Source organism: Pelodiscus sinensis, chromosome 7 (genome assembly GCF_052426305.1).
Source record: "Pelodiscus sinensis isolate ZL-2025 chromosome 7, ASM5242630v1, whole genome shotgun sequence".
Taxonomy (NCBI): Eukaryota; Metazoa; Chordata; order Testudines; family Trionychidae; genus Pelodiscus; species Pelodiscus sinensis.
In genome coordinates, this window is record NC_143058.1 from 63,299,963 (window position 1) to 63,312,234 (window position 12,272).

At 47.8% G+C, this 12,272-nt stretch overlaps 1 protein-coding gene across 1 annotated transcript; it reads left to right on the forward strand.

Annotated features, from left to right (window-relative positions):
* The first annotated feature begins 8,968 nt into the window (after positions 1-8,968).
* On the forward strand, positions 8,969-11,813 carry LOC102463654 (interferon lambda-3-like). The gene is made up of 5 exons (XM_075934422.2): positions 8,969-9,168; positions 9,516-9,593; positions 10,053-10,196; positions 10,472-10,549; positions 10,990-11,813. Exons 1-5 carry the CDS (start codon positions 9,007-9,009, stop codon positions 11,086-11,088), a joined length of 561 nt encoding a protein of 186 aa, XP_075790537.2. The 5' UTR covers positions 8,969-9,006; the 3' UTR covers positions 11,089-11,813.
* Positions 11,814-12,272: the final 459 nt, after the last annotated feature.

The following is a 12,272-nucleotide window of genomic DNA, read 5'->3' on the forward strand; positions in this document are numbered from 1 at the left end:
GAGCAGGGAAACTCATTTCTGGGGCCCAGTTACTGGCTACGCCAACTCTGGACCAGCCGTCTGGCTCCCTACCCTGCCGCCAGCCCCGCTCCTTGCCAGTTCCCCACTTCACTGCTAAGCCAGACAGCCCAGCTTACGCCCAGCTCCCAGTGCGCTGGGCTCCGGCCAGGCCGGGCTTCTGGTTTGCTGTGATTCACCTGTGAAAGGGGAAAGGATTCTTGAAACAAAAGGGTCTGAGATTCTTCTGTGCATTGGGCCCCACAGGGCTCTGCAGTCCACATACCTGCAGACATACCTGCTCCAGGCAGAGCCCTCTTGCATAACTCACTTGTGACATCACCCAGGGAATCTCTCAGCACTGTGCTCAGGTGCAAGGTCTACCTGCCTTCCTTTTGCTTTCCTTTTCCCTTTCCAAACGCATTCCTTGCTCTCTGGTTGGTGAGAGCAGAGCTGGGTTTTCTGCCATAGACTAAAGCAAAGTGACGTTGCGTGTTCTTTTTCCTAACCAGAAAATGCCTTTTGGTATAAATGCAAGATCAATGGAGAGGAAAAGACACATTCAGAGTCAAGAGAGAGGCAAAGCAGCCTTGAGACACGAGAGGCAACTAAAGCGACATCCCAGCAAATATACGGCAAGGTAAGAGCAGCTGGCTTGGAGCCAATCCTTACTATGATTTCTCTTTGCTCAGTGATTATATTGTGCTTTGTGGTAGACAGTAAGGAACGAAAGTTATACCAGCAACGTGTGTTCCACCTGAGCGTATTACTATTGGCTGACTAGTGAAATACAAAACCTCTATGCTTCATGAATGTTTTCCTGCAAAAAATCAGAGTGCAAGTTGCTATGATTTCTAGGGTATTTTCCTTTTGTACTGGGAGAATAGTCAGGTGTTTGTGAAAAGTGTTTGTCAACCCCAAAGCCTTTCACATAAAAACACGAACGGTTTCAGAACAGAGCAGTCATCAAATAATGGAACAAACAATGCCATGTGACTTAGGAAACCAGCCGCAACACGTGTAATGAATATCAAATTGCAGATAATTCCAGTCAATAGCCTGAGATAGAGCAGAGATATATATTTGCATAATATTTAGAGTCAGTTCACAGTTTGCTTAAAAGAAGGTTAAATGTGTAACACAACATTGCTGCCAGTCTCTCTGCCAGTCTCCCGCTCTACCCAGCTTGAGGTCTGCAGAGGAACTGAACTGTCTCTGATCCTGCAGCTCCTTTTATAGGGCCTTCCTGGCCCCTCATTGGCCATTTCCCCTACAGCCATACTAGCCTTTTTGGAGGACCTCTCTATTGTCCTTTTCTGGGGCATGAAGTGGCAAGGCCTCAAGCCTCTCTGTAGAGTCTTCAGGGCCTGGTTCCACACTGGTTCTTGTACTTCTTCACACTACCTCTTCCTCAGCTGCTTAATGTCCCAATGATCAAATGAACTAATTGGCTTCAGAGATGGTAACAATTATTGTACTTCCTAGTCCACAGTAGGAAGCCGCAGATCAGAGCCATTTCACTACAGGCTGCCTTCTGCGACAGATTTAATAGCACTTTATGTAACCGTAAAAAGGAAGTTTCCTTAGGTGTGTCTCCGCGGCAGGTCTGGCTTACGAGATGCCATCCAGCTCTCCAGCGGGTAAGTCTAGAAGCCTGGCATCTCAGTGATGTCTCTCTCCCACTCTGTCTCCCTTAGGAAGCACGATGGGCGTAGGCTACAGAGTTCTCCTTGTTCTGGCCCTCTGGGTGATGACTGCAGAGGCCTTTCCCAAAGGCGCCCTGAGGACAAAATGCCACCTCGCAAAATACAAGTCCCTGCCACCCCGGGAACTGGAGGCCTTCAAGAAAACCAAGGACAAATTTGTAAGTGTGAAAATGCATAAAGGATCTGCCGACGGGGATCTGCCAACCCCAGAACCCTTCGTCTAAACTGCCGCGCTGAGCTGACAATCAGCTGATCGGCACAGCACGGTGGCCATGTTGATGTAAATGAAGCTGCGATTATTGAAATCGTGGCTTCATTTCCCTTTACCGTCCTGACTAATCTACATGGTTTCGTCAAAGGAGCCATGTAGTTTAGACACACTCATGATGTCTGCATCTCCCCGCCTCACCGCTGGGATTGTGTGGATAGAACTGAGGGAAGAACTAGTAGACGTATTCCTGATCCTCCATATATATGGCTCTAAGCTCTCTCCTTCTGCCTCCAGGAGGACATCTTGCTGTTGTCCGACCGAAAATGCAACACCAGGATTTTCCACAGGAACTGGGATGTCAAAGAGTTGTCGGTAAGAAAAATCCCAGCCAAGGGGTAGAAGTTCCCATGGTAGCAGACGCCGCTTTCGTAATGTATCTCCTTTTCTGTCTGATTCTGATCTCACTGAGCCCTCGTACTAATCTGACATGTGGTTCCCTGACCTCTGCCTTCCAGCAGGTCACTCGAAAGTCACTGATCTACCCAGGATCGTGTCAAAGCCGATTGTGCCTCTAACTAAGGGTCACCCCTCCTTTTCAATCCTGGTGTCTTTTCACTGGCTATGAACTGGTGTCAAGACAGAGGTGCGGAGATGAAGCCGTATTCAGCCAGCAGTGATTTATTGACCAATCAAAGCCCTGAGTGGCTTTGGAAAATCACCTCTTTCAAACTGGTTTACCAATCTACGCCTGAGACTTTCTAGTCCGGGATCTGCCCAGCTGCTTAGCGTTCTCTCACGCACGTGGTCTTACCTACTAGTGTGTCTCCCCAGGTGCACGACAGGGTGATCCTGGTAGAGAAGGAGCTGGACTTCACCATTAACACATTGGAGGATGTTGAGGACCCCCGTCTATCCAAGCTGCTGCCAAGGCCGCTGGAAATCCTGTCGCAGATCAGAGAGGACTTGAGACCATGCGTGAGTATTCGGCGCTAGATTTCTCTTTCCCTGCCAGATTCGACTCCCTTCAAGGGGAACCCACGTGCAGCTGCTTGTTCTTGTCCCGTGTTGCTCTTGCTTTGGGCCCATCCTTACATAGGACACTGAAAGCAAGGGGAATGGGTATGAAATGCACAAAGGTGCCCCCTAGACTATGTCAAGGCACGAATTGCTCTGTGCCTAGAGAGAAGGGGCTTTGATTGATTGTCTGCTGAAATCTCTGTGCAATTCTGTTTGCAGATCAGGCAAACGCCTTCTCATTCACACTCCAAGAGGCTGAACAGTTGGCTCCAAAATTTGCAGGCGAGCAAAGAGACGGTGAGTGGGCATTTGAGGCAACGCGCAAAGCCAACTTCCACACCAATTAGAGACGGAACCAGCCTCCTGGGTCCCATCCCAGAGGCCACGGCGGCATTGCTGCTGCTTATTCTGCCCGTTATTACCTACCTTGGGATTTATTTTTAAATATTGCAATAAAAATGAGCCTGTAGATCCCGTCAGGTCTGCTTCTCAATGACGTAACAGACGACGGCAACAGCTAACGTACGGTTTGAATGACGCTGCCGTTTGCATGTGCGTCTGCTTGGGTTACAAAGATCAGCATTCACCTTGCCCTCTCTCCAGTACCTCCCCTTTTTCCACCTCCTCTGAGTGCCCTTACGGATACGCACTTGCCTCTTAAAAAAGCAACATACTTGTGGCCACTTTAATGTAGCCCTCTCCCCTCTTCCTGTTGTAAATATTCTCTGGTTTCCCAGGAAACACCTGCATGTCTGGAAGCTTCTGTCATCCTCAACCTCTTCCGCTTGCTGAACGAAGATTTGAGATGCGCCGCCTACACGGAGCTTTGCGTGTAGCCGTCTGGTTTCTGTGGTACCTTGCGTCCATACCTTCTTAGCTACGGGAGAGTCCGTAGCCTGGGAACACCGAATACACATCATGAGAAGACGTGTCTGAATCAGGAACATTCATCTCATTCTGGCTTCCGACTATACATCCCTAAGCAAACTGATTCCATCCTTTCATACCTAAAAACATCACACAACAGTTGGTCTCCACTCCAACTTGCTCCAATTTCCAGCTAGTGCAGCACTCTTGACTCCTTGACAAATATTCATTGGAGGATGGTTTTTTTCATCACAGTTAAAATTTGGGACTTTGGTAGGATTTGATCCTCGCAGGATATTATTTAGTGAATGCATTATTATTGTCACTATCAAGTGCATTTCAGTCAATGTAACATTTCTAAACATATTGGGAACATTTCATAAGCTTTCATTTTGTTTTCAATGCACCCCAGTTATGGGATTTACACACTGGTCACAGCTCTTAACTCTCTCAGAAACAAGCTCAGGAAAACTAACTAATATTGAAATTTGGCAGTTCTTACTTTATATATCCTCCACAGATGTATTTATACAGAGTATATTTTTATCTTGTTGTTTCTTCATGTATTATTACCCGAGTAAGAAGAGTAATTGATTTTTATAACTTCCAGACATGATCCAAAGTGTTATTTATTCAGGATAATGTATCTATTTATTTTGATGTATTTAACTCTTGCTAAGTTATATATTGCTAAGTTATATTATATATACCTATTTATATATAATTATGAACAAATAAAATTGTTATCCTGAGGTTTGGCATTCCTGGAAGCATTTTGTAAACAGAAAATTGGAGACATCGCAATCATGATATAGTTGTAGTGCTTTGCAGCAGTAGATCCCAACGTGATTGTTGCAGATGAGAAACTTGGGCATAAGATGCAAAATGACCTGTCCAGAATCATTCAGCTGGCCTGTAGCAGAGCCAAGAATCCTGAGAATCAATGTTCCACTCTAGCCACTAGGCCGTGGTGCCTCCGTCTTGCATTGCAAAGCTCCTCGCATTTCCCTGACCCTTCCTGCAATTCCAAACCGTCAACTGAAAGGTCCAAGAGAGATGTGACACTAGTCTTTCTCCTTCCTTTCGGCATCACCATTAGAGCTAGACAAATGTTCCCTGGAGAGCCCAAACTGTGGAAAACTCCTATGGCTGTTGGTTCTGTCAGAAGCTCAAACCTCAGCCCAAGAATATGACATGGTGTCAGGAGTAACCTAAGAACAAACAGGGATGGAATCAGTAACAAAACCTGCAGACAGGAGGACCAATGCAAGAAAGGTTGCAGGATCTCATCAGCATACCACTCTTGAATGCTCCAAAGAACATCAGCTTTAACAAACCTTCACAACAGACCATCTGGAAACAATATTTTGCATGGCATAAACAAACTGAAAATGTGCAGCTAGCTTTTTAAAAATGTATGCTGTGAAGACGCACGCTCTAACATGTGTCTAAGGGTACATCTAGACTACAGGCTTCTGTCGACAATGACCATCTAGACTACATCCAGTTCCAAGCTGCTTTGTTGACATGAGAGTGTAGAGGCAACAGACAGTGTAGATGCAATAACACCTTCTGTCGACAGAACTCTGTCGACAAAAGGCGCTATTCCTCGTAGAATGAAATTTACTGTCATCGACAAAACTGCCGTGTTCTGTCGACATTATGTCGACAGAACTCGGCGGTAGTGTAGGCACAGATATAGTCCACTTTTGTCGACAAAAACCTATAGACTAGACACACCCTAAATCCTTTAATTTGCACTGAAGACAGGCAAAAGGGTATGTTTGATGCGTTCTTTATACATCAGAAACTTGTGGTTTAGGTCCACTGGAGAATTCAAGAGCCGGGGAAAATGTCTGAATGTTTGTTTCCTCAGAATTCTGCATGCGATGGCTGAAAACTGATTATTGGAATGCAAAACATGAAAATACCAGACAGGCTAGTTACTGAGTTAACAGATTAAAACCCTGGCACTGACACATTCAGCCTACATCCACAAAGCATGGAAAAAGTCATAGCCCGAGAGATGACGTATGTCCAGCTAGAGGCACAGGGTGTACCAAATCCACAAAATATGCACATTTTGTACCTGTTTGCTGCACCAAAGCCATCAGGGGGTTGAGTCCCTGGTACGCACAATTAAAAGCCGCTGTTTCTCGGGTCTATCGCTTATGTTCAGAAATTCGTGGCTTCAGTGTTCCTGGGCCCTCGGAGCAGAGGAACTCCAGTTCGTTCTTTATCTCAGCTGAAGTTATCGGAGCAGAAGGCCTCCTAGATTCTCTTTCACCCCTTTTACCTGCAGCCCGAATTTTGCAACAACGGTCCGTCTGTCTGTCTGCGTTCTTCGTCCGGATGCCCCCACAAGCTAATCAGCAGCCCAGAGCAAATACCATGCCAGACATGAAACCTGAGATAACCCCCAGGCACTGCCATGGGGCTTACGACGCCCGACTACAGGGACAAGAAATGGTGCAAAGACGTTTAGCAGCAAGAATCCATGGGAGCGCGACTCGCCCGGGGCAACAGTACAGCGCTCTGAACGGTTGCCACGCGAGAGACAGGTGCTACTTCCTGCGTCTGCAATTGCAATCGTCCCTCATGCTGCTTTCACTGTAGCCTCAGGGCCGTCCTGATGCACAGGCTGAATATGCCACCGCAGATCTGGGGCACCTCATGAGCAGCAGGTGAGAGCGGGTTGTCTCCTACATGTTGCAGGAGTTTCCTTGCTCGTGTTCACTGTCCTGGGCGGCACCACAGTTCCGGCAACGTGAGTCTGCAAAGGGTGGGGTGACGACCTCGACTCCGGTCCCTCCTGGCTGCAGGTCCTAGCTCACTGGAGGCTGGCGAGACTCTGACTCCTCCACAGAGCTGAGGGGCAGCCCCGGCAGCAGCCAGGCATTTAACCCCTTCCTGCTGGACAACCTTTTAACATGCCGTGTGGACAGGACGGGGAGAGCGCGTGGGGCACACACTGGGAGTGAGAACAAGTCTCGTGGCCAGGCACGTGTGGGTGTGTGGAGTGTGTGTGTTGCGTAGGGTGTTCCAAAGACAGCCCTGCACGCTGGTGTGGTTATCTCAGTGCCTCCTCCCTTCCTGTTCCCTCAGCCCCCCTCCACAAGGGATGCAGCTGCCTCTTACGGGCCTCACAGGAAGGGACGTCCCTCTTCTGGTGTAATGCTCTATGGAGACACCTGCACCCACCACTTGCGGTACGGGCACAACTCTCTCCACCAAACAATCCCGCAGGCCGGGATGTTGCACCACTCGATGTGCTGGCCTGTGAGCAGACGGGAGCTGTTTGGACAACGATCTTTGTGAGAGGTGGTGTCGTTTGGAGAGAGGACGGGGTCATGCGTCAGTGAGAAAGGGAGCCAGAGACGGGGTCTTTGTGGCTGTATTCCTCCGCCAAGGCCACAGTCGCTGAGCCCAGCACAACAGATCCAGTCCAAAGAAGGAACCAAGGATACAATGAGTCAGAGGCCCGTGCGGCCAAGGGGTGGCAGGCAGGATGGGATGGGAGATGGGGGGGGACTACAAAGAGCTACACCTCAGAAGGGAGACTAGCAGAGCATTGCCCCCGTGGCTCCCCCTCGGCTGTGTGCGGCAACCCCTCGTGCCAAGGCCCCATTTCGCCTGTAAACGGACCTAAGAGGCAGCCATTGATTCATGCGGAGGATGCTTCTGTAACGAGGTCCTGATCCGGACTGGAGCCTCTGGGCACAAGTGGAATACGGGTTGGACCACTCTAGTCCAGCCCCCTGGATTTTATTGGAGCAGAGGAAGTCATTTCTGGACCCGCGGCTACTGGCCACCCCAATTCTGGGCCAGCCGCTGGCCTCCCAGCTGGCTCCCCACCCTGCCGCCAGTCCCGCTGCCTTGCTGGATAACCCCTTCATTGTTATGCTGGATAGCCCAGCTTACCCACAGCTGCCAGTGCGCTGGGCTCCTGCTTTGCTGTGATTCACCTGTGATCCCCAAACGCTGGTGAGGAGATTCCCACCCCGCTGACGATCACTTTACATTGTGTGCACGGGAAAGGATTCTTGAAACAAAAGGGTCTCGGATTCTTCTGGGCCCCACAGGGCTCTGCAATCCAGCTACAGACATACCTGCTCCAGGCAGAGCCCTCTTGCATAACTCACTTGTGACATCACCCAGGGAATCTCTCAGCACTCTGTGCTCAGGTGCAACGTCTACCTGCCTTCCTTTTGCTTTCCTTTTCCCTTTCCAAACGCATTCCTTGCTCTCTGGTTGGTGACAGCAGAGCTGGGTTTTCTGCCACAGACTAAAGCAAAGTGACGTTGCGTGTTCTTTTTCTTAACTGGAAAATGCCTTTTGGTATAAAAGCAAGAGCAATGGAGAGGAAAAGACACATTCAGAGTCAAGAGAGAGGCAAAGCAGCCTTGAGACACGAGAGGCAACTAAAGCGACAGCCCAGCAAATACACGGCAAGGTAAGAGCAGCTGGCTTGGAGCCAATCCTTACTATGATTTCTCTTTGCTCAGTGACTATATTGTGCTCTGTGGAAGACAGCAAGGAACGACTGTTACACCAGCAACGTGTGTTCCGCCTGAGCGTATTACTATTGGCTCACTAGTGAAAACCAAAACCTCTCTTATTCGTGAATGTTTTCCTGCAGAAAATCAGAGTGCAAGTTACTATGATTTCTAGGGTATTTTCTTTTTGTACCGGGAGAATAGTCAAGTGTTTGTGAAAAGTGTTTGTCAACCCCAAAGCCTTCCCAGATGATATTTCACAGAAAAACGGGAACGGTTTCAGAACAGAGCAGTCATCAAATAATGGAACAGAAACAATGCCATGTGACTTAGGAAACCAGCCGCCACACATGTAATGAATATCAAATTGCAGATAATTCCAGCCAATAGCCTGAAATTATTGGTCAGAACTTTTTGGCAAGTGGCAGAGATATATATTTGCATAATATTTAGAGTTAGTTCACAGTTTGCTTTAAAGAAGGTTAAATGTGTAATACAAGCCATATATTGGAAAACTTTCCCTGCTCCCAATACTAGCTACTTTATTAGCGGCAAGTAGTCCTGTGGCACCTTATAGACTAAATGAAGTGTTGGAGCATAAGCTTTCGTGGGCAATGACCCGCTTCGTCAGATGCACGCTTTTGCAGATTCAGACTAACTCGGCTACCTCTCTGATACTTAGCTACTTTATTGTTTGTCTCTCTTAGGAAGCATGATGGGCGTAGGCTACAGAGTTCTCCTTGTTCTGTCCCTCTCGGTGATGACTGCAGAGGCCTTTCCCAAAGGCGCCCTGAGGACAAAATGCCACCTCGCAAAATACAAGTCCCTGCCACCCCGGGAACTGGAGGCCTTCAAGAAAACCAAGGACAAATTTGTAAGTGTGAAAATGCATAAAGGATCTGCCGACGAAGGATACTGGGGTCGGCAGATCCCCGTCGAAACTGCCGCGCTGAGCTGACAATCACCTGTTCGGCACAGCACGGTAGCCATGTTGATGTAAGTGAAGCCGCGATTATTGAAATCATGGCTTCATTTCCCTTTACCGTCCTGACTAATCTACATGGTTTCGTCGAAGGAGCCATGTAGTTTAGATACACTCATGATGTCTGCATCTCCCCGCCTCACCGCTGGGATTGTGTGGATAGAACTGAGGGAAGAACTAGTAGACGTATTCCTGATCCTCCATATATATGGCTCTAAGCTCTCTCCTTCTGCCTCCAGGAGGACATCTTGCTGTTGTCCGACCGAAAATGCAACACCAGGATTTTCCACAGGAACTGGGAAGTCAAAGAGTTGTCGGTAAGAAAAATCCCAGCCAAGGGGTAGAAGTTCCCATGGTAGCAGACGCCGCTTTCGTAATGTATCTCCTTTTCTGTCTGATACTGATCTCACTGAGCCCTCGTACTAATCTGACATGTGGCTCCCTGACCTCGGCCTTCCGGCAGGTCACTCGAAAGTCACTGATCTACCCAGGATCGTGTCAGAGCCGACTGTGGCTCTAACTAAGGGTCACCCCTCCTTTTCAATCCTGGTGTCTTTTCACTGGCTATGAACTGGTGTCAAGACAGAGGTGGGGAGATGAAGCCGTGTTCAGCCAGCAGTGATTTACTGACCAATCAAAGCCCTGAGTGGCTTTGGAAAATCACCTCTTTCAAACTGGTTTACCAATCTACGCCTGAGACTTTCTAGTCCGGGATCTGCCCAGCTGCTTAGCGTTCTCTCACGCACGTGGTCTTACCTACAAGTGTGTCTCCCCAGGTGCACGACAGGGTGATCCTGGTAGAGAAGGAGCTGGACTTCACCATTAACACGTTGGAGGATGTTGAGGACCCCAGTCTATCCAAGCTGCTGCCAAGGCCACTGGAAATCCTGTCGCAGATCAGAGAGGACTTGAGACGCTGCGTGAGTATTCGGTGCTAGATTTCTCTTTCCCTACCAGATTCGACTCCCTTCAAGGGGAACCCACGTGCAGCTGCTTGTTCTTGTCCCGTGTTGCTCTTGCTTTGGGCCCATCCTTACATAGGACACTGAAAGCAAGGGGAATGGGTATGAAATGCACAAGGGTGCCCTCTAGACTGTGTCAAGGCACGAATTGCTCTGTGCCTAGAGAGAAGGGGCTTTTGTTGATTGTCTGCTGAAATCTCTGTGCACCAACTCTGTATCAATTCTGTTTGCAGACCAGGCAAACGCCTTCTCATTCACACTCCAAGAGGCTGAACAGTTGGCTCCAAAATTTGCAGGCGAGCAAAGAGACGGTGAGTGGGCATTTGAGACAACGCGCAAAGCCAACTTCCACACCAATTAGAGACGGAACCAGCCTCCTGGGTCCCATCCCAGAGGCCACGGCGGCATTGCTGCTGCTTATTCTGCCCGTTATTACCTACCTTGGGATTTATTTTTAAATATTGCAATAAAAATGAGCCTGTAGGTCCCGTCAGGTCTGCTTCTCAATGACGTAACAGACGACGGCAACAGCTAACGTACGGTTTGAATGACGCTGCCGTTTGCATGTGCGTCTGCTTGGGTTACAAAGATCAGCATTCACCTTGCCCTCTTTCCAGTACCTCCCCTTTTTCCACCTCCTCTGAGCATCCTCATGGATACGCACTTGCCTCCTTATAATACAGCATCTTTGTGGTTGCTTTCATGTAGCCGCCTCCCCCCTTCCTGCTCTAAATATTCTCTCCTTTCCCAGGAATCACCTGCATGTCTGGAAGCTTCTGTGATCCTCAACCTCTTCCGCTTGCTGAACGAAGACTTGAGATGCGCCGCCTACACGGAGCTTTGCGTGTAGCCATCTGGTCTCTGTGATACCTTGTGTTCACACCTACTTAGCCACCGGAGCGTCCCTAGACGAGGAGCACTGAATATTCATCCCAAGAAGACATCTCTGAATCAGGAACCTTCATCATCTTATTCTTGCTTCCCACTATACATCCCTGAGCAAACTGATACCATCCTTTCATACCTAAAAAAGTCACACAACAGCTGGTCTCTGCTCCAGCTTGCTCCAGTTTCCAGTTGGTGCAGCATTCTCGACTCCTTGACAAATATTCATTGGAGGATGTTTTTTTTCATCACAGTTCAAATCTGGGAGTTCGGTAGGATTTGACCCACACAGGATATTATTTATTGAATGCCTTTTTATTGTCACTATGCAAATGGTTTTAGTCAAATGCATATCCAAAAATACTGGGAACATTTCATAAGCTTTCGTTTTGTTTTAAATGCACCCCGGTTCTGGGATTTACACACTGTGGTCACAGCTCTTAGCTCTCTCAGAAACAAGCTCAGGAAAATGAATTAATATTGAAGTTTGGCAGTTCTTAATATATTCATCCTCTACAGATGTATTTATACAGAGTATATTTTTATCTTACTGTTTCTTTATGTATTATGTATTCTTTAAGAAGAGTAATTGATTTGTATAACTTCCAGACATGAACCTAAATGTTATTTATTATGGATAATTTATTAGCTATTTATTTTGATGTATTTCACCATTGCTAAGTTTGTATTTTTTATATATATAATTATGAACAAATAAAATTGTTATCCAGAGGCTTGGCATTCCTGTAAACATTTTGTAAACCGAAAAGTGGAGACAATTCAGTCACGATATAGTTGTAGTGCTTTGCAGCAGTAGATCCCAATGTGATTGTGGCAGATGGGAAACTCGGGCATGAGAAGCAATATGACCTGTCCAGAATCATTCAGCAGGCCTGTAGCAGAGCCAAGAATCCTGAGAAGCAATCTTCCACTCTAACCACTAGGCCACGGTGCCTCCCTCTCGCATTGCAAAGCTCCTTGCATTTGGCTCACCCTTGCTCCATTTCCGAACGGTCAACAGAAAGGTCCAAGAGAGACGTGACACTTGCCTTTCTCTTTCCTTTCGGTGTTACCATTAGGCTAGACAAATGTTCCCTGGAGAGCCCAGACTATGGAAAACTCATGATAGAAATGTAGCCGTGTTAGTCT